The 25,968-nt window shown below is 38.9% G+C and overlaps 1 protein-coding gene across 1 annotated transcript in view; it reads right to left on the minus strand.

Moving 5' to 3' along the window:
- LOC149219937 (histone deacetylase 8-like) overlaps nt 1–25,968 on the minus strand; it is a 195,297-nt gene that overhangs the window by 120,103 nt on the left and 49,226 nt on the right. The window contains exon 2 of the mRNA XM_089384564.1: nt 15,373–15,953. Within this exon, the coding sequence (XP_089240690.1) occupies nt 15,373–15,953 (581 nt within the window). The remainder of the gene's footprint in view (nt 1–15,372; nt 15,954–25,968) is intronic.

Consider the following 25,968-nt stretch of genomic DNA (forward strand, 5'->3'; position numbering starts at 1 on the left):
TCCTTGCTTCGATCCCCCCTGGAACCCGACGGGTCATCTCCCAACTGCTTCTGGATGATCTGGTTCAGCAGATTCTCGTCGTAAGTAGCGGCCGTGCTGGCGGCCTGTCTCAGCGCGCGTATGTTCTTGTTGTTGTTTGCGCCCGCAGAATCGACCATATGCACTTCTCGCCGCTTCCTTCTCCTCACCGGCTTTTGCGCCTTGAAAATTCTCAATCTCAGATTGTGAGTAGTCCTCTAACTGTGCAGCTAAGTCCTTTACCATAGAATTATCATTTCCTTCAGCCCCCTCAGACCTAGGAGAAGTGAGACCTCTGACCTTGCGCCTGTACTTGTCTACCAATGTAAATGAGGAAATAATCGATACTTCAAACAGAAACTGCAAATACAATCCCTGTGGTGCTCACTGATTAGAAATCATCCACTTGCAGGAATACAATGGCCGCGAGGTTCGAAAACTGAATTCTGGGTTGTTGCAAATGCTGTTGGACACAGATACCAGGATTTTTGGGCGAGACCTCCACAATTATGTTTTCAGCTATACAAGATGCACACTCATTTTCCAGCACATATATATATGTGGTGTTCTCCTTGCCAAGATATGTTGCATCTCTTGTCCCCGTCAGCGTACATCCATTTTGGCCACCAACCTCGTTGGGATAAATACTCGATACCGGACCAGCTGGGCTGATGGCTGTGACAAGATGACCACTCCCGACCATAACCAAAAACAAAACAGTAAACTGAAGTTGGTATTTCATTTTGGCAGACTTCCGCTTGATTAACTTAGATATTCTCTTTCACAAATAATACATGCTTCATGGACTAATTTTTTGGACAGAGATCGACATATTCATCTTCAGGCCATGAGCAGTCTCTTTATTGAAATTGAGCTCTCGAGACGAGAAGTTGAGCTTCAAACTGAGAAATTAAGCTCTACAACCATTCCCCAAACCGAGAAGTTGTTGAGCTTCAAGTGGAGCACCAACTCTCTGAGAAATTAGCTTAAAATGAAAATATTAAAAGAAATGAAAACATATTTTTTTTGTATTTTTTTTTTTATGTTGATTTTTTTATTGCTTTAGATTTTTTTGTTAAACAACAAACTAAAAAACCAAATTTTTTAATTTGTTATAAAAAAAAATTTAAAAGTTGTAAAATCAAAATTTGTTTTTATTAAAACCTAATAAAGAGATATTCTAATAACTAAAATGAATTTAGTTTTAGTTTTTTTTTTTTTTTTTTAAATATCTAAAAAAAACAACAAAAGAAATGGTTAATTTTTTTATTTTTTTTTAATAATAATATGTATATATGATACATATATTATTAAAATTTTTATTTTTTAAATCTAAAATTAAAAAACTAAATTTCATCTAAAAATTTAAAGATTTTTTTTTTCATTCACAAAATTCTTTATTGTCATGTTGCACATTAGTTCTCCAGCAAGAGTAGTTTTATTCGAACGAAATCAATAGATTTTCTGATCTTCCTGATCGCACGAAGCGCAGGAAGAGAGCATACTAATCGCTTGATTTGTTTTTATTTATGCAGGGGGGTGTTTTTGAAAAGACGAAATTTAAAACTAGCTAAACACTAAACCATCAAAAAACTCAAACTTAAACTTCTTTGTGAAGATCCTGCTGTCACCAGGTCTCACAAGTTATTTTGTCTAAAGAAAAATACTAGTACTAAATTAAATTTCTAATGCCTAATCCCTTAGCACCATCCCCGGCAACGGCGCCAAAATGTTGGGCAATTTATTGGGCTTAAATTGCTGCATTAAATTATCGACCAGGGAAACTCGTGAGCTTGTGATGATGCTAGCAAAATATATGCAGGAGTAGGCAACTAACTCTATGTCTAGCTAAATTATTTACGATTCAATATAATATGCAAGGGAAGAGGCTCCTAACTAAGGAGGTCCTGGTTGTCCTTCCCTACAGTATCATAGAGAAATCATTGATTACATAAAACTAGAAACTTGAAATGAAGACAAGAGAATGAACTTTAATTGTTGTTCAGATTCAAAGAGAGAGAAAGACTAACTTAGTCTCTTGATTGTCCTCTCATGTACTAATCCAAACTAAACTAAGATTCATTCATAAGCATAAGAAATGAAATGACTTGAAACATAAAAGCAAAAAAGAATGAATTTCAATTACCATATAAATCAATGGAGAGAGAGCCTAACTTAGACTCTTGGTTATCTCCTCATATGATACTTGAAACATAAAAGCAAAAGAATGAATTTCAATTATCATGCAAATCAAATAGAGAGAGAGCCTAACTTAGACCCTTGGTTGTTCTCTCATATGCTGATAAGATTCTAATTTAAAACTCATTTATCAATCACAAACAAATCCTCAAACATCTAAGCAATTAAATGAAATAAGATCTAATATGAAATAACATGTTTCTCTCATCCTTCAATTCTCTTAAGAACAAGACAAATTATTCCATATACTACATTAAGGAAACTTATATCTAAAAACTACATAATGGAAATAAAACTACATAATGGAAATGTATGTAAAATGGAGCTTTATTCTATTCCATCATAAGCTGGATACATGCTCTAAGAGTCCTCTCTTTGGAATGGAGGAGGTACTCCTATTTATACAATGAGATGAGATAACAAACTCATAATGATGATCCACTAATCTCTCTTTTAGTTCCATACATTTCTCAACCATCTAGATACATAACCCTATCCTCCATGATCTCCTCCATGAGGTCCATGATTTTCTCCATGAGGCTTATCTTTATCAAATTCGAATTTGATCATTCAAGGCCACATAAAGATGCCCTAGAAGCTTCCTTTGTGCCTACACATGTCAACAAACTCATTCTAATTGTTAGGTATAAGTATAAGCATCTTATTTTCTAAAGTTTAGCCATAAATTCACTTAAAAATGTTAAGAATTAATAAACTTTGGAAAAGCATTGTTATAACCCAATAATGAAGTAAATGTAATGATATGTAGGTGGAATGGAGGTGACATGAAGGTAAAATGTGAAAATATTGGTGAATAATGGAGTGAAAATAGGGACTATTTTGAGGCCCAACACTTGGCCTGCACCCAGTGTTCGATGTGGACCGCCTTCAGCCATACATTCCACCATTACTAAACACATCCGACATTGCAGAATAGCTCACACCCACAGAGTTAAATCCAAATTGCATGGAACAAGCTACCACTGATCAGATCATGGACACACAGATCAAGCACACTCGCTAGCAAAATATCCAACTGTATCGAGTTGTCAAAGCAGGCCAACTCCTTCACCGGGGCAAGTGGCTCACCAGGGACCAAGTTCAACAGAAGTTTCCTCATCTCATGGAGGAACTCAATGCAATGGGTACCATTGCTTCCTAAGGGGGGAGGAATGATCCAGGTGGATATTGGTGGCCACTCGCCAAGTCCACTTGGACCCCCACCATTGTTTCTTTCAGCTTTTCAGTTTCCTTAATTGTAGCACAGTTTACTATTTTTAGCAGGGTTTCAGGTCCTGAACTTCCAGAGTCGTTTTGAAGCCATAAACGACGTTTTTTGGGAAAACTGGGAGCAACATGGGTTCATGGATCGATGTTGCTCTTCCCAAAGTTGTAGTTCTCGCATAAATCTTTCTAACGAGATATTGTGCATGTCAAACGTAATCCAAAGCTATGACCCTAGGAAGTTGATGTACCAATTTACCCAAACGGGGCCCACAGTTTGGCGTTTCATCTTCTAGGGTTAGGTTTTTGGATGTTTAGTGTTTTCCATTGTTTCTCAACAATAAATAGGCCTTCGAGCCTCATTGTAACATAGTTCAAAGGCATGTAGCCGCCACATATCTTCTAAGAGATAAGCTACCATCGCCCTAGCTAGTTTATTTCCATTTCTATTTGTAAGCATATTTCAGTATTTTACAGTGATGAAATGAAGTATTATTTCTGCTGCATCTCTATATGTATGGTTATATCTGTAATTTGTTGCATTCCTATTTAAATCCAGATCAATTGGTTAACCCCATTTGGAGTTCAGGAGACATTGGCATATCCCGAAGCCTATTATGGAAGGGCAGGCCATTATGAAGTCCCCACTTGTGGTCCATGATTGGTAAGCTCATTTACTCGATTTTTCTAATGACTTGTTGTACTGGAAGGCTAGGGGATGCATTGGATCTTATGCAGGATTGCAAATGGTCTCTACTTTGCGTTTGGTCTCCCTATACGAGGTCCTGATCCTTCAGAGGCCTACATTGGCACTTGTAGGGTATGCGTTAAGAGCCATGGGCCTCCACAGCAGCAGACAACACTCCATGGATCCCCACATCCATTCAGAGATTGCTTGTGGTTCACTTATTGGACGAGGAAGATGCACCTGATCCATCATGCCCAACTGGACCTAGAATTATACCATACACTTGGCAGATGATCGAAGACTTGCACGATGATGTGGCGTCACCTACACCATCATCCTAGCCCTTGCAGGCGATCTACAAGCATCTTCGATTAGTTTGAAGACCCATGAGGACACTTGTGTGCCCCCATATGTCATTTGGAGCACCATAGTTCATTACAAGGGGCCAATCCCTTGTCCACTGCTTTTGAGGGTCTTATTCTTAATTGTGGCACCCACAGACCTCATTAGGCCTCTTAGAGGGCCCTACGACATGCATAGATTATTATTTGACCTCTTGAGAGGCTTACTTTTTCATTTATGAGCTAGTTTGGTGGGTTTGTCATCAAAAGTTGAATTATTAGAACATTATTTTATTTTTGGGGCTTATGTAGGCCAAGAAGGCTAATTCGAACTCCTAATTTGTGTATAAATACAAGTGAGATGAGCTCATTTGCTCATCATCACTTTGGATTGGATCTTTTCTCTCTTTTGAGAATTTCGCACTTTTTCTAGAGGATGAATTGGAGCTTTATGGATAAATTTTGATGTGTAGATATTGGTCTATCTTATCTTGGAGCTTCTCTTTGTCAATCGTGGGTGGTTGGATATATTTTGTTACATGTAAGTACATGCATTTAATGTTATTCTTGTTTTACTTTGTCATAGACATTGGACTAGGATTTTTGCTATTTCCAGGGCTAATTGCTACATGCATTTATTGCGTAAAGTTGTGGAATTTTGTCTCTATTATAGCATCTCTCAATGTATGGGCCATGTAATGTGAATGAAATATCCTAGGAGTAATTCTATCAACGAATTGACCTTGATAAGCCATCTCCTTTGCACATCGAAGTATAAAAGTTGCAAGATTGTTTCTCCTTGACCTAGAAGGCTAGAGAAGTGATCTTAAGGCCTCCTTAACTGGAAATCAAAGATCCTCACTCACATTCATCATAGACTCCATTCTCCCAAGACGAAGGCACTGATCTACCAAAAGGTGGTCACCTAAAATCACATCTTTTTCACCTTTCTCCAGGTCTAGCCGAGTTGGGTCACCTAGGGCATCGTTTTCCTGGCAAGCTACCCATCCAAAAAGTTTGATCTCTTAGGGTCTTCTGCGTTGGTGTTTCCTCAAGTCCTTCAAATTTTAGGCCATTCCTACCGTGGAGTTGTGAGAAACGCCAAGCCCTAACTTCAAGATCAAACTTTTCCCTACCATCCCCAAAGGCTAACACCTTATTGGATCAATTCAAACCTTTAGGTGGATATTCTTTCTTTGATCCATTTCCATACCTTGTCTAGGTTAGGGATAATCATTGGTTGCCATACTCCTCCCCTACCCTAGACTGGGTCCACTTGGTCTCGTGTGGTCTCGTTCCTTTGAAAAGACAATTCTTCAAGAACCATCTAGGAAACCAATTTCAATAAGGATTTTAGGGATTGGGAAATTCCTTCATAAGTGATATCCCATAAACCTAACCCTCAAATCCTCCCCTCCTTTTCCTAGAAGACATTGTACCTTGCTTAGAAAGCAAGCAAGCTCTATCTTTCTAACTCTTCCGGGAAAGGGATTATTTGGGTCACTCCACATCCTTTCATTGACTTACCCTTCATCGGTGACTCCATAATATACCGGGTCTCCTCCCATCATTGAAAATCCGTAAATAAAAGGGAGCCTTAGCTGAGGTGACTGTGGACCAAGTCTCCATTTGTTGCCCTTGACCTAGCATTTGCCCTTTAGGGATCCCCCTTAGGTCCACTGCTAGTTTGAGTGGTAAGAGGTTTCATGCTTGGGTCATCATGTTTTAGGTCAAAGTCCCCATTGAGAACTTCTAGGATTTATTCTGTCATTAGAGTCATTGTCCATTTAAAGAGACCCTTCTTGGGAATCATGTAAAAAGAATTAATATTGAGTCAAATAAGCTATTTGTCACCTCCACACCAAGTCGGCCTCAAGGAGATCAAGTCAGCCTCAAACTGGGTAATTCGACCTCACCAGAAGCCTATATATTGAAGCAATTCGAATTCATTTGGAGCACACTCTCTCACTCAAGTTCGATATCCCAAAAGAAGAGCAAAAAGTGTGAAGTTGGAAAAGGAGGCTAAAAGGAGTGTGAAGTTGGAGAAGAAGGAAGAAAAGGTCAAGATCGAAATTTTGGGCTATCTATCTCTCTCTTGTGTGGATTCCTCTAGGAGATCAAAGTCTCTCTTGTCAAGTCGAAGTTGCTGCTACTACTGCTGCCAGTTGTTGGGTCGAAATTGTTGCAGCAAGGTTGAAGTTGTTGTTGAAGGGTTATCATCTGCAAGAAGGAAGAAAGGGTTGACTTGGTGTGGAGGAAGTCTGTGTCTAGGTCAAGAGTCTTGGATTATCTCAAGAAGTTATTAAGGAAGAGTTGTTGACTAGGTTTTCCCCTAGATAGGGGTTTTTCCCTGGTTGTCTGCCTATATCTGGTGTTTGTGATCTTTGTGCTATTGTTTTGATAGTTGCTTGATGAACTAAAGGAGGAACATAAGAAAAACATAATGTCACAAGTAATTATCTATATATAAGAAAAAAATTCTGCCTTTCTGATTTTCTAACAAATTCAAGAGTTCATTTTCATAATTTCATAGACTGATTGCATTCTAGATGCCATTTCAAGCCTCTTCGTTGATGTATTTTGGTTCATATATGGATTGCACTCAATGTTACTTTGGTTATATGCACCCTTGCTAAATACATGAGCAACTTTGCATATTTTTGTATAATGGTTTGGATTCACATGAATATATATATATATATATATATATATATATATCAACTTTGCATATTTGTGGATAATGGTTTGGATTCACATGGATGCACATGAATGAATATATATATATATATATATATATATTCAAATTTTGAATATTTTATGTTTTTTTTGGTCAACCAGTTTTGTGGTCCTGTTTCGTTTCCAGTTTTTGACCGGTTCTAGTTTCTGGAGTCGACCTATTCAATGACCAATCTAGTTCTAATAGCATTTCTTTCAACCATTTGTATTTTTATATTAGTTGAGAACTTGGCAATGCCAACTATGCAATAGGAAAAATGCTAGTCTCTTCCTATAGAATTTCTCAAGGAATACACTTTCTTACTGTGTTGATGCTATAATGAAGCTTTCTCCACAGTTACCTATTTCTACTCGAGGAGATGCCAAAGGTCAAATCCTATTCTCAATACCTCATTTTTAAGCCTAAAGATGATTTATCCATCTTCTAATTCATCTATTTTTTTTCTCTAGAAAATGATCAATATATTACTTTAGAGAACAAATAAATTAACATCAAGAATTAAAGTGGTTACATCATGCAAACCACTGGAGTGTTAGGAAATTCTCGGTCTACAAAAGCTAGAAAATCCATCATATCATCCCAAGCCCCCATATGGAGGGACTCAACATTATGGCAGCAAAGTTGTAGGAATAGAGCCAACTCTTGCTTAAACCTCCACAAATCTCCAAGAGTAAAGGAACGAGGAACCTCATTAAAGGTAACTTTACAACAATGTTTAGGTAGAAAGCTAGTTGCAAGCAAGTGAACTGAAACCCAAAGGAATTTATAGTTGTTCTTGACCATCCAATTGTTTACCAGGAGGGGCCCCTTCCATGACAATGAAACTACAAAAAGGGAATGAAATTCAGCATGAAACCATGCCCAAAACCTTTGGCAAGTTGACATTTCCAAAGGCCATGTTGCAGTTGAACTATCCCATCCTTTTACTGCACAATTCACACATTGAATTAGTAATGCCAACTTTGTGCAACCTACTCTTAATGGGAAATCATCGACAAATTGATAACCGCACTCAAACTCTATGTTTAAAAGAGGCACAAGCCTTCCAAATATATTGACACTTCCTCATCCATCACTCCATTGGATCTCCAGGCCCCCTCTTGGACATTAGATAAACCAACGCTCCTCGTGTGTTTCGTGACATGGACTAACCGCCTCTCATGGATCCTTATCTCTGGCGATGTGATCGTTGACTAACACCTGCGAGTTTTGGTCTAACGGCAATCGTGATTCCCAAAAAGTGGTGTCATAGCATAGGTCATGAGTTTGATACACACCAGACTTGCATTGGGGGCGAGATTGTTAGACATTGGATAAACCAACACTCCCCGTGTGTTTCATGACATGGACGAACCGCCTCTCGTGGATCCTTATCTCTGGGAATGTGATCATTGACTAACACTGCGGGTTTTGGTCCAACGTCAATCGTTATTCCAACAAGTGGTGTCAGAGTGTAGGTCATGAGTTCGATACACACCCGGCTCGCATTGGGGGGGAGATTGTTGGACATTGGATAAACCAATGCTCCCTGTATATTTCGTGACATGGACTAACCGCCTCTCGTGGATCCTTATCTCTAGCGATGTGATCGTTGACTAACACCTATGGGTTTTGGTCTAACGGAAATTGTGATTCCCAACACCTCCATTGCTTATTTAAGCAGATACCTAGATAATAATAGTGCCTAACTGTTATATCCTTTTTCGCCACATTATGTCAGTGAAAGGAAGCTAGTGTCAACCCTCCTCAATTGTTGGCTCGGATGTATATCTCTTTCCCCTTGTTTATGGTCATCTAGTAACCCATCGCGCCCATAAGCCTAACATCCTGTAACCCATCACTCCATTGCAATTGTGCAGCCCATCACTTGGGTATACAACTTGCCTTTATCCTGGGAGAGATGGAGGTCAAAATTCTAGAACAGGTCATTCCCAAAGAGATCAATTTGACTCATCTTATCATGAGTTCACTGAGGGTCAATTTTTGGAGAAGCTTCCTAACTTTCCATGTCGCTAGGTGTCCAGATACATCCTCCTAGATCTAGGAGAGGCCTATTTAGTGAAACACTCTCAAAAGTGAGAGGAATCAAAGAGATAGACATAGCTCAGTTATGCTGGTGAAATATTGCCCGAATAGTTTTATCTTGCATTTCAAATGAGCCTAGTTTGTTAGTAAGTCGATGGAATAGGAGAACCGAAGAATCGGAGGAGAGTACTTGTTGCAACTAAGCTATATTGCATTGTACATTTTCATTATGATAGGAATGCAAACTATTTCCTTCTCTATTTTCTATTTATGTTATGAGAAACTTGATCATATTGTTGAATTAAGTTCATGTTGCAAACTAATTTGCCTTTTGCAGAGGCAAAAACGCGTCCTTGAATGTTTGTTCTTGTGTGTAGGAGTTCAGATCTAGCAGTTGGAGTGGGATATCTAGGTAGGAGTTGTGAACATGGTCTACAAACTACATCAACCTGCGAAGTTTCAAGGTACAATTATGATTCTATTTGTCTTTGTTGTTTATATGTTGGCTACAACATTGCAACTAAGGATTTAGTTTGATTGTTTCACCCACTGTTTGACAGATCTTGAGGCGAGATCTATGGAGAAACAACTCCTTAGCCTTTGCATGATTTTTGGGCTAACACTAACTAATGTAAAAATTCCACAAGAGGAACCCCTACTGCAGCAACTGATGATATTACTCCTATTTGTTAAATTCTTTTAAACAAATTACTTGCAGTTTCCTACGCCAAATATCGTAATACATACACTGCAGCCTTCACTTAATTAAATTATAAGTGAAAACAAGATACTGAGAAAGAAAGAAAATACAACACAATGGACACTGTTATTTTTGGACAAATGTCCCCGGAAACACCCAATGCGGGAAAACTGGTGCATCAGTTCTGAGGGTTTTATTATTATTAAGCAGTAGTTCTGAATACAACTCTGGATGCCCTTCCAGCAATCCAGTTACAGAGAAAAAGACACTGGAAAAAAACATAGTGAGATTACCTCACTTCACCAGGCAAATCCCTTTGATCTGGCAACTGAACTGACTATCCCTGGCTACAACTGTGTTGCCCCTTCGCAGTAACTGCGTTGGCCTGCATGGAGCTCTTTGAGGCACTGCATCAGCTTTGCACTGGGTCTCCCTGCCTCCTAGAGCTCTGACGTCAAACCCCTTGGTTGATCCAGATGCTTCCTGGCAATTTCGGACTTCTGCTAGAAGGCAACTCTGCCTCTGCATTGGCCCTTCTAGCTCTGCGTGGGCACTCCTAGCCCAGCGTCAGTCCTTCCTGGGTCTGTGCTACCTCCACTAGTGCTTCTCTGCCTCTCTATTATGTATTCAGGGTTCCGGAGAAGATACTCCAACCCAACTATCCCTGCCCCTCAATTGCAAGAAATCTCTTCAATCGAATTTTCCTCCTGAGAACTTCTCACTTTAGAAAATCGATTTCTTGATCTCTCTTAGTGTATTTTCCAAATGACCCTCAATCCCCTTCTTATATCTTCCTATTGGACAACCAATGGCCTAGATTAACTCCTAATCAAAGGCTCAAATCGTTTTGACTTGATCTCTGTCTTCTTCTAGAAGTTACACCCACAATTAGATTAATACCCACTAATATTTTAATTTTCCTAAGTTTAGACTTAGGAACACCGTTAAAAATATTAATTATTTTAATAAAATCATCTTTGGGTGGAATTTCCCATAACGGTTTTGGGGTTCTTTGGAATGCATGTGCCCAAGCGTCCCTGCAAAATTTGAGGCCTAGAGCACATCCAATGCTACCCCAAATCAACAACTAACTCATAGAGATCCTTTGTTTCATGAATATAGATAGGCTTCCCATTTTGCCATCTCCAATCCAAACATATGAGGCCTTCCCCGTGCATTTGCATTTAATATAAACAACTTTAAAAATTGATGATCTCTAAAATTAGCCTTGTTAGCACTGGAAAGATTTTTAACACAATTAAGAGTCCTCCATGTATGCCATTATTGAGTGTTTGGATTCCACAAGTTAATGCAAAACGGAAATCCTTTCTAAGCCAACCTTTAAACTGCATAGTTTGGTAAGCATCCAATCTAACCCCCTGAAAAGTAAAACGTCCAAATTGGCCAATATTCTAGGTCCCAAACTTCCTGAGGTTCCTCAAACTACTAACATAGAAGTTCAAAGATTGTCTACTATGCAGCCCACACCCTTTTGAGAAAAATTCAACCAAGGATGGAAAATACCTTCGCATTACTAATAATGTCACTTATTTGAAAAGGACCTTTAAACCCTCCAAAGTTCTAAGCGTGTTGAATTCAATGGTGCACTAAGACCTACCACGGGGAAATTGCCTATATCACCCATTTTCCTACAAGGGCCACCCCATGGGATTTTACATCAAAGGCCCAATCCCCCTTGAGCTCAGGCTAAAGTACAAATATCCTGAGATAAAAAAATTAAATGGAGCCACTTTGCCCCTCCCTATTAGCCCCAAAGAAAGATCTAGAGTGCACGTTCCAGGAATTTGTAAGCTAATGGGGAAGGAAAGAGACATGAACAGTGAGATAAACATCCTATTGCTAAATTATTTTGTCCACAACTGTAATTCACCCCATCTAGTGACAAGTCAGGAAGGGACCATGCCAGAAGTTTCTTTTCTAATTTGTCCATGAACCATCTCCATTTACCCACAAGAGAAGCCTATATGACAAAGAAAACCTTTGCTTTTTCTCCTCACTAACAATTACCCCACACCTTATGCAAATTTATCCAATCACAGCATCATGCCCTCCATAGAATATTGGGACAATTCAAGAGTATATCTGACTCATCTACAAAGTGGACATTAAAGAGTTGGTTACCCTCTAGTAAGTAGATACCCTTGATTTACCCTTGCATTCATGCTGCCTCCAATAAGTAACTAAGAGCATCCACTGCAATCACATATACGACACCAATGGGCACCCTTAATGGATGGAACATTGCAATGCAATGGACTTTGGTAGAACATCACTCACAATGACTCCTGTAGAAAACTGCGAGAAGAGTGTCTCCACAAAACAATGATGCATAGATCCAAATCCCAGCCAATCTAACATGTTGAGGATAAAGTCCCACTCAATTCTATCATAGCCTATAGGCTTTATCAAAAGAAATCTTTAAAAATATGGCCTTTTGTCCAGTCTCCCAAGCCCAATCAAGGCCTTCCTGGGTAGTGATAAGTTTATCTAGAATAAATATGCCCTTAATAAAACCTATACTCCTTGCTATCATGGCTACCAACAATTGGATCCTCCTAACTTTGGCTTTGGCTAGAATTTTATAGGAGACATTCAACAGGGTAGCGAGAATCAAGATGTCACCCACCCACCAAATTTATAGTTAGCATTTATTTCTTATTCCTTTCTTGCTTGAGTTGATATGGACTAATGGATCTTGCACTGTTTGGAAGATAAAACAGCTCCAACCATACACCAGTGGCAACGGGTGAGGATGAAAAAGGAGAAACAAAGAATATCGGTACCCTTACTGCTTCACATAAGCAAATGCCAACATGTCTGGTTTTATCAAATGATTTAAAAGAATACATAATTGTTTACTATATAATACCAGGAGAGCAATGGGACTGGAACCCAATATCCTTGCCACAAATAGCTCAACTTCAGTGAACAATTCCATGTAAATGACACAACTCCATGTGAATCATGTTCAAAGGATAATACAGCTATGGTTCTTGGCCTGGTTAAGGACAGAAGATAATATCCTGCAATATCCTGTAACCTCTTAAGGTCTGTAACAGAGCCCCTTGTATCATGTTTAAGGGTGATTACTCTCATCAATCTCCATCTACTCATTGTTGCTTCTTATGTTCTGTGATTTTCCTCTCTTTCACTTATCTTCTTTCATGAGTTGGCCTTGTCGTATGGTCCTCTGATCTGATTCTCAGTTCCCCTGCAGTGACATCATGTTAGTACCTAGTTCTTCCCATCCCCCTCTATCTTGTCACAGTTAATCCATGCCCTTTGGTTCCTGTGGCATAGAACTTTCCTTGATCACAGCGTAGGTTAGAATTGCAGAGACAACATATGTTAGGGCAGAAAAAGTTTGAAGGGGAAGTGGTGTACCTGTTAGCTACTTGGCTGCAGAGTGAATTGGAATTATTCAAGATTTTGAGTACAGAAAAGGCATATAGACAGTTGTACTGACACCAGTTGCTTTCTAGGCCATTCTTTCAGGTTATATTGGAACTTACCGTAGCTGTATAAAAATTTGTGTTATGTCAACTGGGTGTAGCTTGAGTGGTTGAGGAAAGTTGCTACTCTCCCCACCTGGTTTCAAATCCCATTTTTTGACATGTTTGCTCTTAGTTAACCTATTGTTGATGAGATATATATGACCTGTTCATGACTTTTTGATCTAACCTTGTGCTGTAAAGAATCTAGGGTTTACCCTGGGTACCATCCTTTGAACGAGGGGAAGTGCCTCGACAATTTCTCCCTAGGCCATGTTACCTGGAAAATAAATGGTGTGAGGCAGAATGGTTATTATACCTTAATAAGAAAATTCAGTTCTTGATAGAAGATGTCACGGATCTGCTGGAATACTAAGGATTTTCATTTAGCTGTGTCGTAGAGGTTTCATCAGCATCACATTTTTCAATCGTGTGAGTTTAAAGCTTCTGACATGAACCATGACAGGGAGGCACACATGGCCAGCAAACTCTGGGCTTCGATAGCATATCTCCTTTGTAATCAAACTGTTGTTTTGTTTTCCTTGCACTTTCAAGTAAATTGTAGTGCTTTGTTATTGGTTTATAGTTGTAATTACAAACTACCATTTTGTAAATGTTCTCACATTTGCAGATTCAATAAAACTTAACTCTGCCAGAATATTGCTGTGGTTGTTCCTTACTGTTGGTCTTCTGCAGCTTCTATTGTCACATGTTTTGTAGGTATTTCCTACACTATAAAATGGAATTTCATCTTTATCCAGTAGTGAAAGATCTCCTATGATTAAAAGCAATAACATCTAGATTATGTAAACTAGCTATTACCCGCATGTGATCTAAGTCACCTGGTTCATGTCCATCTCGAAAAAAATAGTCAGTGCAAAGCGATGTGATCAAATTCAGCCTTAAGTTCGAGGAAATAAATAATCCTAAATTTGAATTTAAATTAATTTAATTGCTGTATTTTAAACATAAATGAATTTAATCAAATTTTCAAAAAAAAAAAAATGCTCGACTTTAATGCACTTATTCAGCTGTCCATGAAATTTGCCGAATTCACAAGGATTAAATTCAGCAAACATGGTGACTTAGCATGTGATCCATAACTGAACTGTTAAAAGGATTAATTACTTGAGAATCAGATTTGACTGTAACATATCATTAGTTGCAATCTTGCACTCATTTTCTCTAAGTTCGTCTATGCATCAATATGTTAAAATTTTGTTATGGTTATTAGATTCCTGAGTCTCTTGGATTTTTACTCGAGCCATTTCAAAACCTACAATGGATTAATTTTGCATGCAAATATTTATTTCTCTTCAGGTTTCTATAATTCAGAATCCAGATGACACAAGTTTCTTAGCTGATGGTCCCCGAAACTCAAAAGGTAGTGGGATGTTTGACGGCTCTTTCTACCTTATTTCTTCATTCATAGATACAGATGTAATACATCTTTCTTAAATATAATTTATATTTATTATTCTCTGACCTAATCATTAGTTTGGACAAGACAAACACTAATCACTTTACTTTGGTTTATTTCTCTTCCTATATATGCTTTTGCTATGTTTTGGACTTCATCAAATTGATTTGGTGGTCAAGGAGGGCACCTGCACACTAGTATTGAGTATTTCAGTTCCTGTAGTCAGACTATGCAGACACACAACGTGGGCCCTAACAAGACTATATGATACAGTACCAGCCAGGTAAAAGAATAATATGGACACATTCTCACTGTCAGGAGCTTGAGCTTATATGGTGGTTCCCTTTTACACTACTATTTGGTTGGTCAATGCAGCTCATCTTTTGAAATGCTTCCTTCACAGTTTCTGATGTGTGCTTGGTAATTTCTCAATGTACAGTATTGTAAATTTGTAATAACAACTGAACAAACATGCAAAGAAACAAAATACAAATAGAACAGAACTCACTGCACTGGAGTCTTGACCAATAACCAAGACTATCATTTCAGGCATAAATTTGCTAATGGCTGGTACCACCAATTCATGCATGGCATGCTCATATCCCTTATCTCCTGTACCATTAGGCAAAGTAACATTTAGATTAAACCCCAGACCTTTTCCTCGACCAGCTTCATCGTGAAATCCAGTTTGAGGATGTGAAGGTCCCCAAGAACCATGATTCATGTGGAGAGAGATTGTGAGCACATCATCTCGTTCATAGAATCCCTCTGCAGTTCCATTCCCATAATGCACATCAATGTCAACCACAGCAACTCGCTTGCAGCCAGATGCCACAGCTAGTTCAACTGCAAGACCAGCATTATTCAAAAAGCAGAACCCGTCAGCTTGAGTTGGCTGTGCATGGTGGCCTGGTGGTCGCACTAATGCATAAGATAGCTTTCCATGTCCATCCAAAATATAGCGCATAGCTTCAAGTGTTGTCCCAGCAGCAAGAAGTGCAGCTTCCCAAGAACCAGGATTCAGGCGTGTGCCAGTGCATAAGGTCTTGCCACCTGCTGTACTAGCTTTGGCAAGCATGTCTACATAATCTGCAAATTCATCCACACCATGTTCCAGATTTAATTGTGAGAAACTACAGTCTTGGTCATCTGGAGACAAGTGAATAGTAGTAAGCACATTTGAGTCTGCAACATATATTTGACATCTTGATGCCAATCAATAAGTTTTGTAAATACCAAGTACAAAAACATTGAAAGCCATCTGAATCTACTAATCCAGTAAATCAACACCTTGTCAAAAGTTTCTTGGGAAAAACTTGTAAGCTACTAATACTTTCTCCAAGTTGTGAGTTCCTTATCGACTATGATTTTAATGCAAAGCCTGAAAATTTACTCATTTAAACTGTTGAAATCATAGAAAATGATCAAGGATTAGAATCTGATTATTCGTGCATTTGGAAAGAAATCCTATAAGCAAATGAACACTTGCATCATATTTGAGTGCAGACATAAACTACAAGTAAAATTTGAAGATTAATTCCTCATCCCTTAAGTTCCATCCTGAAGTGAACCTATAATGAAAATATAACAAGTTCCACTATCCTATTTCTCACTTTATGAGAAGAAATACGATGTAAAAATTAGTTGTTAAACAAAATAGATGAAGAAAGGCCACTGTGAAGCTTAAAAACGTTTACATAAAACAGTGTCTCTACATTGCTAAAAATATACAAAAAAGCCCTATACAAGGAAGAAATAATGCTTGTATAGTAAAAGCTTGGATCATAATTTTATTAAAGTTGCACATAACACATACAAAGAATACTTGCAAAGAGAGAAGAAAAAAATAAGATAACTTTATTAATGTAGAACAAGTGACCATAAAGTTGGTCAATGTGACTCGAAATATAGCCAATGTGAATAAACCAATGTTGCACGACTCGTACTCAGCAAATACTCAGCTGGCATATCACTCGCTGACTCGGGAACAGACTCGGGAAAGACTTGGCAAATAGCAAAAAACTAAAAAATATCTCATTTTTTTGCATAAAGATAAATTAATGGCATTTCCAACACATGCAAGTTATAAAACCATGGTTTACACAAGAATTCATATCATCATCTCATAAAATATGATCATATAAGTTATAACATAACACAATTGAGATTTGTATTCAAAATTTTTAAAAGCAAACTGAAAAATGATTTCATAAACAAAATAACATATGGTAGCAAATTGCAAGTTCTCCATGAATCATAACATAATTAGAAAACCAAAAATAGACAATGTCTCCATGTGCAATGTCATGTCTCATGCATCAACACAAGGATGGCTAGGATAAGCCCTGGAGGAGCTAGTGCCAACATCAGTGGGCTCAAACAACAACTGTGAGGCAGGTGTGTTTGGAGTTTCCATTTGAGAAAATGGCAAGCCAGAGGCATCTTGTGCCTCCTCGTCAAGCCAACTCAAATCATCAGTGGATAACTCCCCCACAACCCATTCAGACTCTAGTTCAATATGATCCAATGCAATTGGATCAACATCCTTTGGACGCATTTCTTTAGTGAATAGACGAAGGTTGTAATAGATGTAGACCAACTTTTGTAACCGCTCATGCTCCAACTTGTTACGCTTTTTGCTATGGATGTGCTCAAACGCTGACCCACTGCGCTTACATTCTGAAGCGCTGCAAGGTTGGCTTAGAACTCTATTTGCAAATTCTTGCAATTTTGGTGCCTCAGTGCCACAATCTATCCACCAATTGGCTTTAAAAAAACAACAAAAAGATTTAGAGTGTTGAAAATTGCAATGCCAAACTTAAAGAATTTATAGAATTTAAAAATTGAATCTTACATGGCATTTTCTTGTCCCTCAGTTGTATGGTTGAGCTAAATCCAAACATGTCAGATGCTTCCTTGTACATGTCTCGTTGCAAATTGATTTTGTCTTGAATTTCTTGGGTTAGGAACATCCTCTCAATGCATATCATGACACCTCTCATCACCTCTGGATCTCTTTGGATATTAGACCCCTCATTATAGAATATGCTTGGATTTAGATATGCTCTCGTTGCATGCAACGATGAATGTAGTTGTTTGTCCCACCTGGAATCAATAATTTCCCATATAGGGAGATATTTAGATGAATATCCCCTATAAAAAGCCTTGATGGCCTCTTTGGCCCTGTCCATGCCCTCATAAATGTAGCCCATTGGAGGCTTGTCTCCATCCATGATCCTCAAGACTTTCACAAGGGGCTTGGTTAAGCTAACAATCTCAGTGACTTTCTCCCACAAGTCCTCTTTGAAGACAAAAACATTCACAACCATGGTATTTGGTTTTGTGCAATCTTTCCAAAATAGTCGTTGTTGGCTACAAAACATTCGTCTCAAAGCTTGGTACTCATTCAAAAGGTTTTGGAGGGAGAGGAAATTAGTGGCAAACCATGTGACAGCAGGCCGACTAAGCTCACCCTCTGTGAATTCTCTCATAAGACTTAGCACCCAAGCATGGTTATAAATGTACTTGGTTATTTGTTTGCACTTTACAACAACATCTTGCACCCACAGCAACTTTTTGATGTCCTCTAAAATCAGGTCTATGCAATGGACAACACATGGGCTCCAAAAAATGGTAGGATATTTTTTGGTTAGCATTCTTCCAACTACCACATAATTTGCAGCATTGTCCATGATTACCTGGACAACATTTTTCCCCAACTTCCTCCACAACCTTTGACAACATTGAAAAAATCAGATTTGCATCATTTACATGTGAAGATGCATCAATGGACTTTAGGAACATGGTTCCTTTAGAGCAAGCGACAATAAAGTTGATGATTGTTCTACCCCTCTGATCTATCCACCCATCTGACATAATTGTGCACCCAATGGTATTCCATGAGTTTTTAATGTTGTCCAACTATGCCTTGACAGATTCAAACTCCTCATTAAGGTCTTTCTCCCTAAGTGAATTATAGGAAGGTGCTTTGTAGCCAGGGCCAGCACATGCAATTGCATCTACCATGGGCTGAAAGAAAGGTGACTTTGCATAGTTAAATGGGAGGCTATCATGATACCAAAACCTCCTCACTGCCATATCTACCTCCTCTTCTTTTTTTCTTTAAAACTTTCCAAGCTTGGCTGAGATCCCAAACCAATGTGAGGAAGGAAGAAAGGAGATGTTATATGAGATGCATTTCCTACAACATTTGATGAGGCAGAACCTATAGGAACATGCTGACCCTATGACTGTGTCTGAGATCCACCCATTGTTGCAATCTCACGCTTCGTTCTTGCTCTCTTAGCATTTTGTTCCTGAATGGCATCCAAATTAGCTTGCATTTGCACTGTCACTTCTGGAGGGCAATGATCACAAATTACCGCATCTCTACCCACTATTCTAGCCAAGTGGTATTTCAATCTATTTATGCCCCCAGACACCACAGTGGGACAAAAGTTGCATTTGATTCTCCCGTCAAAATTGGGATCTTCATGGGTACCATATTCTCAGGCTTCATCAAGAGGCCTTCTAGACTTGGATTTATCCTTAGGAGCCATGGAATCAAGATGACAATCTGATTTCAGACAAAAAATATATTAAAAAATTGTAAAAAAAAATTAATTGCAGATGCCTACAATAAAAAAAGGCCCACAATGGCCTACAATAACACCAAGTAGAGAGCATGTCGCAGGCCTCTGCGGCCCTGACACAGGCCTACTGTTAAGTTATGGTATGTTCTATGCTTATAACAGTTTACTTCTTTTTCTTATTATATTCCACCGATTAGCAATCACATGTACATAAAGTAAAGTGCAGATAGAACATTAAACGATCGACAGAAAACAAGCCAAGACAAGAGACACAAGATGTGGCGGCTAGCCAGGGACAAACCCCACAATGTGTGGGGAAACCCTTTGATCAAATCTTCTTTTATCTTCAATAATTCAGCAGAGAGAAATAGTACAATAAATCTGATTCATATCAGCAGTAGCAAACCCTAGATCAGTAGCATCAGCATTAGCGGCTTCATTATCAAAGTAGGGCGGACCATATCTCACAAACCGACAGTCGGATTGACTTCATTCCACCACCAAAAGTTTCGTCTTTTAGAGGAGGTTAAGATGAACCTACAGCGCAGTTCAGATGAGGAGATCTTCTAGGCCACGCAAGTCAATCTTTACTTCTGCAGTTGCAGCTTCAGTTTCAGCAGTTTCCGGCTTCAAACTAGGGCAGTCGATATCTTGCAAACCGTTCGTCGGATTGACTTCATTCCACCACCAAAAGTTGCGGCTTTCAAAGGAGGTTCAGATGAACCTACAGTGCAGTTCCAAAGAGGAGATCTTCTAGGCCACACAAGTCAATCTTTACTTCTGCAGTTGCAGCTTCAGTTTCAGCAGTTTCCGGCTTCACATGTGTGAGAGAGAGAGACCCATTTCAGCGCAGTAGAGAAGAGACTCATATCTGCGCAGTAGAGAGAGAGAGATGTGATGAGATGAGTGAGTCCAAATGAGGAAAAGTCCTCTTATATTTATACACAACGTTGGTGGGTGAATAGATGCGACTGTTGGACTTCTGAGCCTACATGAGTTGTAGGTCGGCTTGATAATAATTCCATAATCAAAATAAATTCATATCTCCATGAATACTTATCGGAATTGGATGATCTTTATATCAATCCAACACCTCTCGACAAGAGGAATCTAATAAAAATATTGTTAGCCATGAATAAGATGACCCACATGAAGTTTTGCCCTGGTTGCTAATTTTAACACCTACAAAAGCCAATAACAACACAGTGTTATTGCAAGCATCTGTGGGCCTGTCTCAAGGCCACATAGGCTTGCAATAGGCCCTCTACCCAGTGTTATTGCCAGCCACTATCCACTGTTACAGGCCCACAAGAATTCTAAATATTAAATAAAAATTAAAAAAAATCAATTTTTCTATTTTTCTATTTTTTTTATATTTGTTATCGAGGGTATTGCAGGCCTGTTTTAGGGCCACGGAAGCCTTTTTGCGGCCCCAAGACAAGCCCACAAGACCCCCTGATAAAAAATAAATAAATAAATAATAATAATAATAAATAATCAATTAAAAAATAAATATAAAAAATAAATTAAAAATAATTAAATGTTTAAACTTTAAATTATATCAAAGTTTTAAATTGTTAGATCTGAGACTTTTGTGATCCATATTGTAGATAAATGTCTTTCAGATTAATCACATAATTAGGATTTGGTCGACGTTTCGAAGCAACTAATGTCCTGAGGATGAACCACATTAGTTTGTTCGAAACGTCGACCAAATCCCAATGATGTGATTACTCCGAAAGACATTTATCTAAAGTTTTGAATTTTTTAATTTTTTTTTAAATACAAGCCCGCGGGCACCTATGACAGTCGGAGTGTCGCCACTCCAGCTGTCACAGGCGCCCATGGGCCTGTCTCAGGGCCGCAAAAGGCTTCTGAAGCCCTAAGACAAGCTCGTAGGAACTCTTGCTAACAAATTAAAAAAATAATAATAATAGATCACCAATTATAAAAAAAAATTACTAAAATAACCAATTAAAAAAGAAAAGTAAAAATAATTAAATGTTTAAACTTAAAATTATAACAAAGTTTTAAATTTTCTAGTTTAAACTTAAAATTATAACAAAGTTTTCAATTTTCTAATTTTTTTTAGACACAAGCCCGCAAGTGCCTGACATTTTCGGAGTGCAAGATGCCTACCTCAATTGCTACCTGTCGGATGGTCATTGGATGTTGGTGGAGACTTGAGAGTTGTTGGATCATCATTGTCCAATCGTCACTGCTTGATCATGAAGTGAAGTAACTCCTTCAGCGAGTAGAAGCCCTCTTTAACAGGAAAAAATGGCATAAGGGCGAGTATGTCGAGTCAAGGCAAGTATGACAGAGTCCACCGAGTTCCGAGTATGAGGGACCAAGTATGGCTGAGTGGCTCGTTTGGTGGCCAACTCAGCCCACTCGATGAGTAATCGTCGAATCATACAACACTGAAATAAACAATGGAAGTGTTAAAGAAACTCCTATCTCTACTCCACTAAAAGCATAGAAATAGCAGACTAATTAGTCGATAGAAATGCAAGAAGTAGTGCAGATGCAGCACCAAGATCAAAACCATAAAGCATAAATGTTGTTGTCAAGGCATGTTAGGGTGACAATCAAAGTGGGGAGAAAGAAAGAGAGAGGATGTCTCCCAGTACAAGTCATCAACCACCATGAGAGAACCAATGAATTCTTGACGATGTCATTTAGTGAATATTCATGCCCACAAGGGGGTTGGTAGTGAAACCCTAGAGGAACCCTAGATCAATGAGGTCCATCACTCCTAACATCCAAAGTGATCTTGTGGTAACCACCCTACCCTTGATATTTAGACTTTCCAAGAGCCAAGATTTTCCTTCCTAGCCAATTCGCACTAGGCCCTCATTGGTCGCTTGGCCTTAAGAGGGTCGAATTTAGAGAGGAGAGAGAAAAAGTAAAGTTTATGGATAAAAGTTGATTTGATCACCAACAAAGGATGGCCAGTGCCTAGTCCTAGGGTTGATGGAGTCTATGAGCTCTTAAGGTTGGCTAAAACTTGCAAAGGAGTAAGGATATTTTGATGCCCTAGCATCAAAACCCTAGCTATTACCTTTGTGAGGGATTGAAAATCACTTGGGAGAGCTAATGTAAGATCACCAAGGGGATTGCCATTCACATATCATACTATGAGTAATGCATGCAATAATATGACCTAGCTTCCATAAAATTGATCTTCAACAAAATTAGGGCACAAAATTTAACCTAGATCACCAATTTATTCCATACATTAGACATGAAATCAGAAGCACAGTAGTTGTTGGAAGAGGAATTCGAAGTGATCTTTTGCAGTGAGGGGCAGGGATAGTATATGAAGTGAATTTTTTCTGGGTCAGAGAGTACAAGGCAGAAAGGGCAGAACGACGTCTAGAGAGGCTGACGCTGGGCCATGCAGAGCTACGTTGTGTTAACGCAGATCCTAAGAGGGAGATCGAATTCATGCTGAAGAAATCGAGTTTCAGAAGTCGAGAGTCGGGGTGTGAGATTGGGAGGCTGAGAGCTTAAGTTTCTAGCCAGCAGAGGATCTGAAGGAGGGGTAGCATAGTCCCAGCAAAGGTGACGCAGAGACTGCATGAGGTTGACGTAGTTCTGCACAGAGGCTGACATAGAAGGGACACAGAGGCTCATTTCCAACGAAATCAAAGTCGGTTCTTTCAGTGACAGGGTGAGATCATCTCACCATTTGTTTTGCCCAGTTTCTCTCTGTATCAGATAACTAGTTGGGCATCCAACAAATTGTACTTAGATTTACTACTGCTTAATAATAAAACCCTCAATTGCTGCACTAGTTTTCCCTCATTGGGTTTTTCCGGGGACGTCGGCCCAAAAATAACGGTGTTACTTGTGTGTGTTATTTCTTTCTTGCTCAGGTTCTTGTTTCCGCATATTATTTAAAGTTGTGAAGGTTGTAGTTGTATTTACTTCGATATTTAGTATTTACAGTAGAACACAGTAAATAACTTGCATGGATTAACAAGTAGGAGCAATGTTGATAATATCAGTATCGGCAAAATATTGGCGAGGGTCCAGAAAACATCTTATTGGCAATATCACCGAAAATATCGGCAAGCATAAAAAAATCATTTTTTTCAAATTTTTAAACATAGCCGATATTTTGCTGATATTTTCATAATATCGCGATATTTGCCTATATTTTGAAAATATCGCGATATTTTCTCAACGATATATCGTTTTGTCGAAAATATCACGATGTTTTTGAATATCATTGATATTATCAACAGTGTAGGAGAAGTAATATTAGTTTGTTGCAGTAGTGATTTGAGGATTCTCAAATTTTCACAAGGAAGAGTTCCTAAAAGCCCCTAGGAAAACAGATAAAATCATAATGATGCATTGGGTTACAAGCCGACCCACTAGCTTAGACATAAATCAATTGATTTTCCCACACATGTGAGTCGAAAGGCTAGAAAGGTTGACGTCATCCATGTGTTGAGCTCTATGTGCCATGTGTTGAGGCTCTTGGGTGCCATGAGTGGTGTATAAGCCTCTAAAATTCAATATGTGAGGATTGGCCCTCCAATCTTTGTCAAAATCCCTTTGTGGACACCAAAATCCAGTTTGGGGAACCAAAGGTGGTCTCTTGGGTTTCCATCTGCTCAAAATGTCTATCTTTGTTGCAATGTTGCTGGCTTTCTAGGTGCTACTAGCCCTCCCATGTCTCAAAAGGTGAGACCATCCTCATTTGGGCTCTAGATCAGCTGTCATCTCTCAGAGAATGCTAAGTTTGGTCTGGGGGGCATGCTAGCCCAAGTGCATCATCCTGAAGAATCATCAAATGTAGTGCAAAGCGGCAGAACGTACTGGGTGCAGAAGATTTTCAGGGGTAGATGTGATATGTTACTACTGCTCAGACCCAAGGCTCTCAACACTTCACCTGTGGGTGCCAATATAATTTTCAAAAGGCCTGGGTACCTGTGGGTAAGGTGCCCAAAGCCTAGGCTGCGGAACCACCTGACAATTATAACATAGAGTCTAGTGAAAGCAACCAGTGATCAGGTACAATAATCATTTTTGCATCTAAGTGAACCAAGCTTGAATGTAAAGGTCTATTTAATACTTCAAATAAAGCTTCCCTTCCAAAATTGAGGCTTTGAACTCATAACGGTGTTTCCTCCCTAGGAAGGAGTGGCTAAAAGACAACCCTATTAGTGTGAATCCTACTACAACAACTGGAAATAATTCTCCTAATTGTTAAATTAATTTTTAACAATTTATTTATTGTTTGCTACAACAATACTAAATCAATCATACTACAACCTACACAAATAAACTACGAAAGAAAAAACACTGGAGAAATACTAGCACACACACATAAAATGACAGTTATTTTTAGACTAATGCCCCCAGAAAAACCCAACTTGGGAAAACCAGTGTAGTAGTGAGGGTTTATTTTATTATGCAGCAGTGAAATTTGAGTACATCTATGGATGCCCAACTGGCAATCCAAACAGCAAGAAAATCTAAGTAAAATACTGAAAGGAATTACCCTTCTCCCATAAGCAATCTCAAAAACTCGGCCTCCTGGAGCACTGCGTTAGCCTCTGCGTTGCTCTACGTAGCTAGCTAGACGACTTGCTTTGGATTTGGCTCAGATGAAGTCGTTATGCCTATGGAAGCTAAGAAAATAGTCTCTCCGGCCCTCTAGGACTCCTTATCGGCCTCTGGAACTAAGAACGAATTTCCACCTCTCCAAATCGATCTGCATGACTGAAGCACTACATAGTCCCTCAGCGTTGCCTCTCTAGGATAATTCGACCCACTTGCTGCTGCCTCCCCGGATCTAAAAAATCTTTCTTTTGGCTCACTATCCCCCTCACAAACTGCTTCGATCTCACTGGCTCTCTCTCCAGCAACTCACTGTTGCTACTCTGGAAATCGATTTGCTCATGAAATCATACTCTAGAAGTGATTTCTCCAAGCCCCATCGACTTCTTCTTATAATCCTCTATTGAGACTTCAACAACCAAGATTAGATCTTAATCAATGGCTAGGATTAACTTGAAGTCAATCTGTGTGAGTTTCTAGAACATTCACACCATAACTTAATTAATCTAATTAATCAGTCATATTCACTAAGTTTAGACTTAGAAAATATTTAAAAACTAACTAATAATCTAATCAAGTCATTTCTAGGTGGAATTTCCAGAAACGATTTCTGGTTTTTGGAGATCTCATGTATTCTAGCCTCTCCACAAAATTTCAAGGTTAAAACACATCCAATCCTACAAAAATTAACACTCCCTCTTAGCGAGGAATGTGTTCTAGTGTTGCTACCCCCTGTTACAACACCTTGTCTTTGCATCATCTCTTGTCACATTGTTGGTGTCTGGTTGTTGTTGCCCACCAACCACTGCATAACTCTGATATACGTTGCATCTGTGTTGCTGCTGACCCTACTAAATTGTTGCCAACACTGCATCTGCACTGCAACTCCCTCTCCATTTGTTGTTACTGCCTCCATTTGTTGTTACTGCAACTGC

This window comes from Pinus tabuliformis, chromosome Q (assembly GCF_031772625.1).
Source record: "Pinus tabuliformis cultivar Carrire ecotype Pingquan chromosome Q, CPIR1, whole genome shotgun sequence".
Lineage (NCBI taxonomy): Eukaryota > Viridiplantae > Streptophyta > Pinopsida > Pinales > Pinaceae > Pinus > Pinus tabuliformis.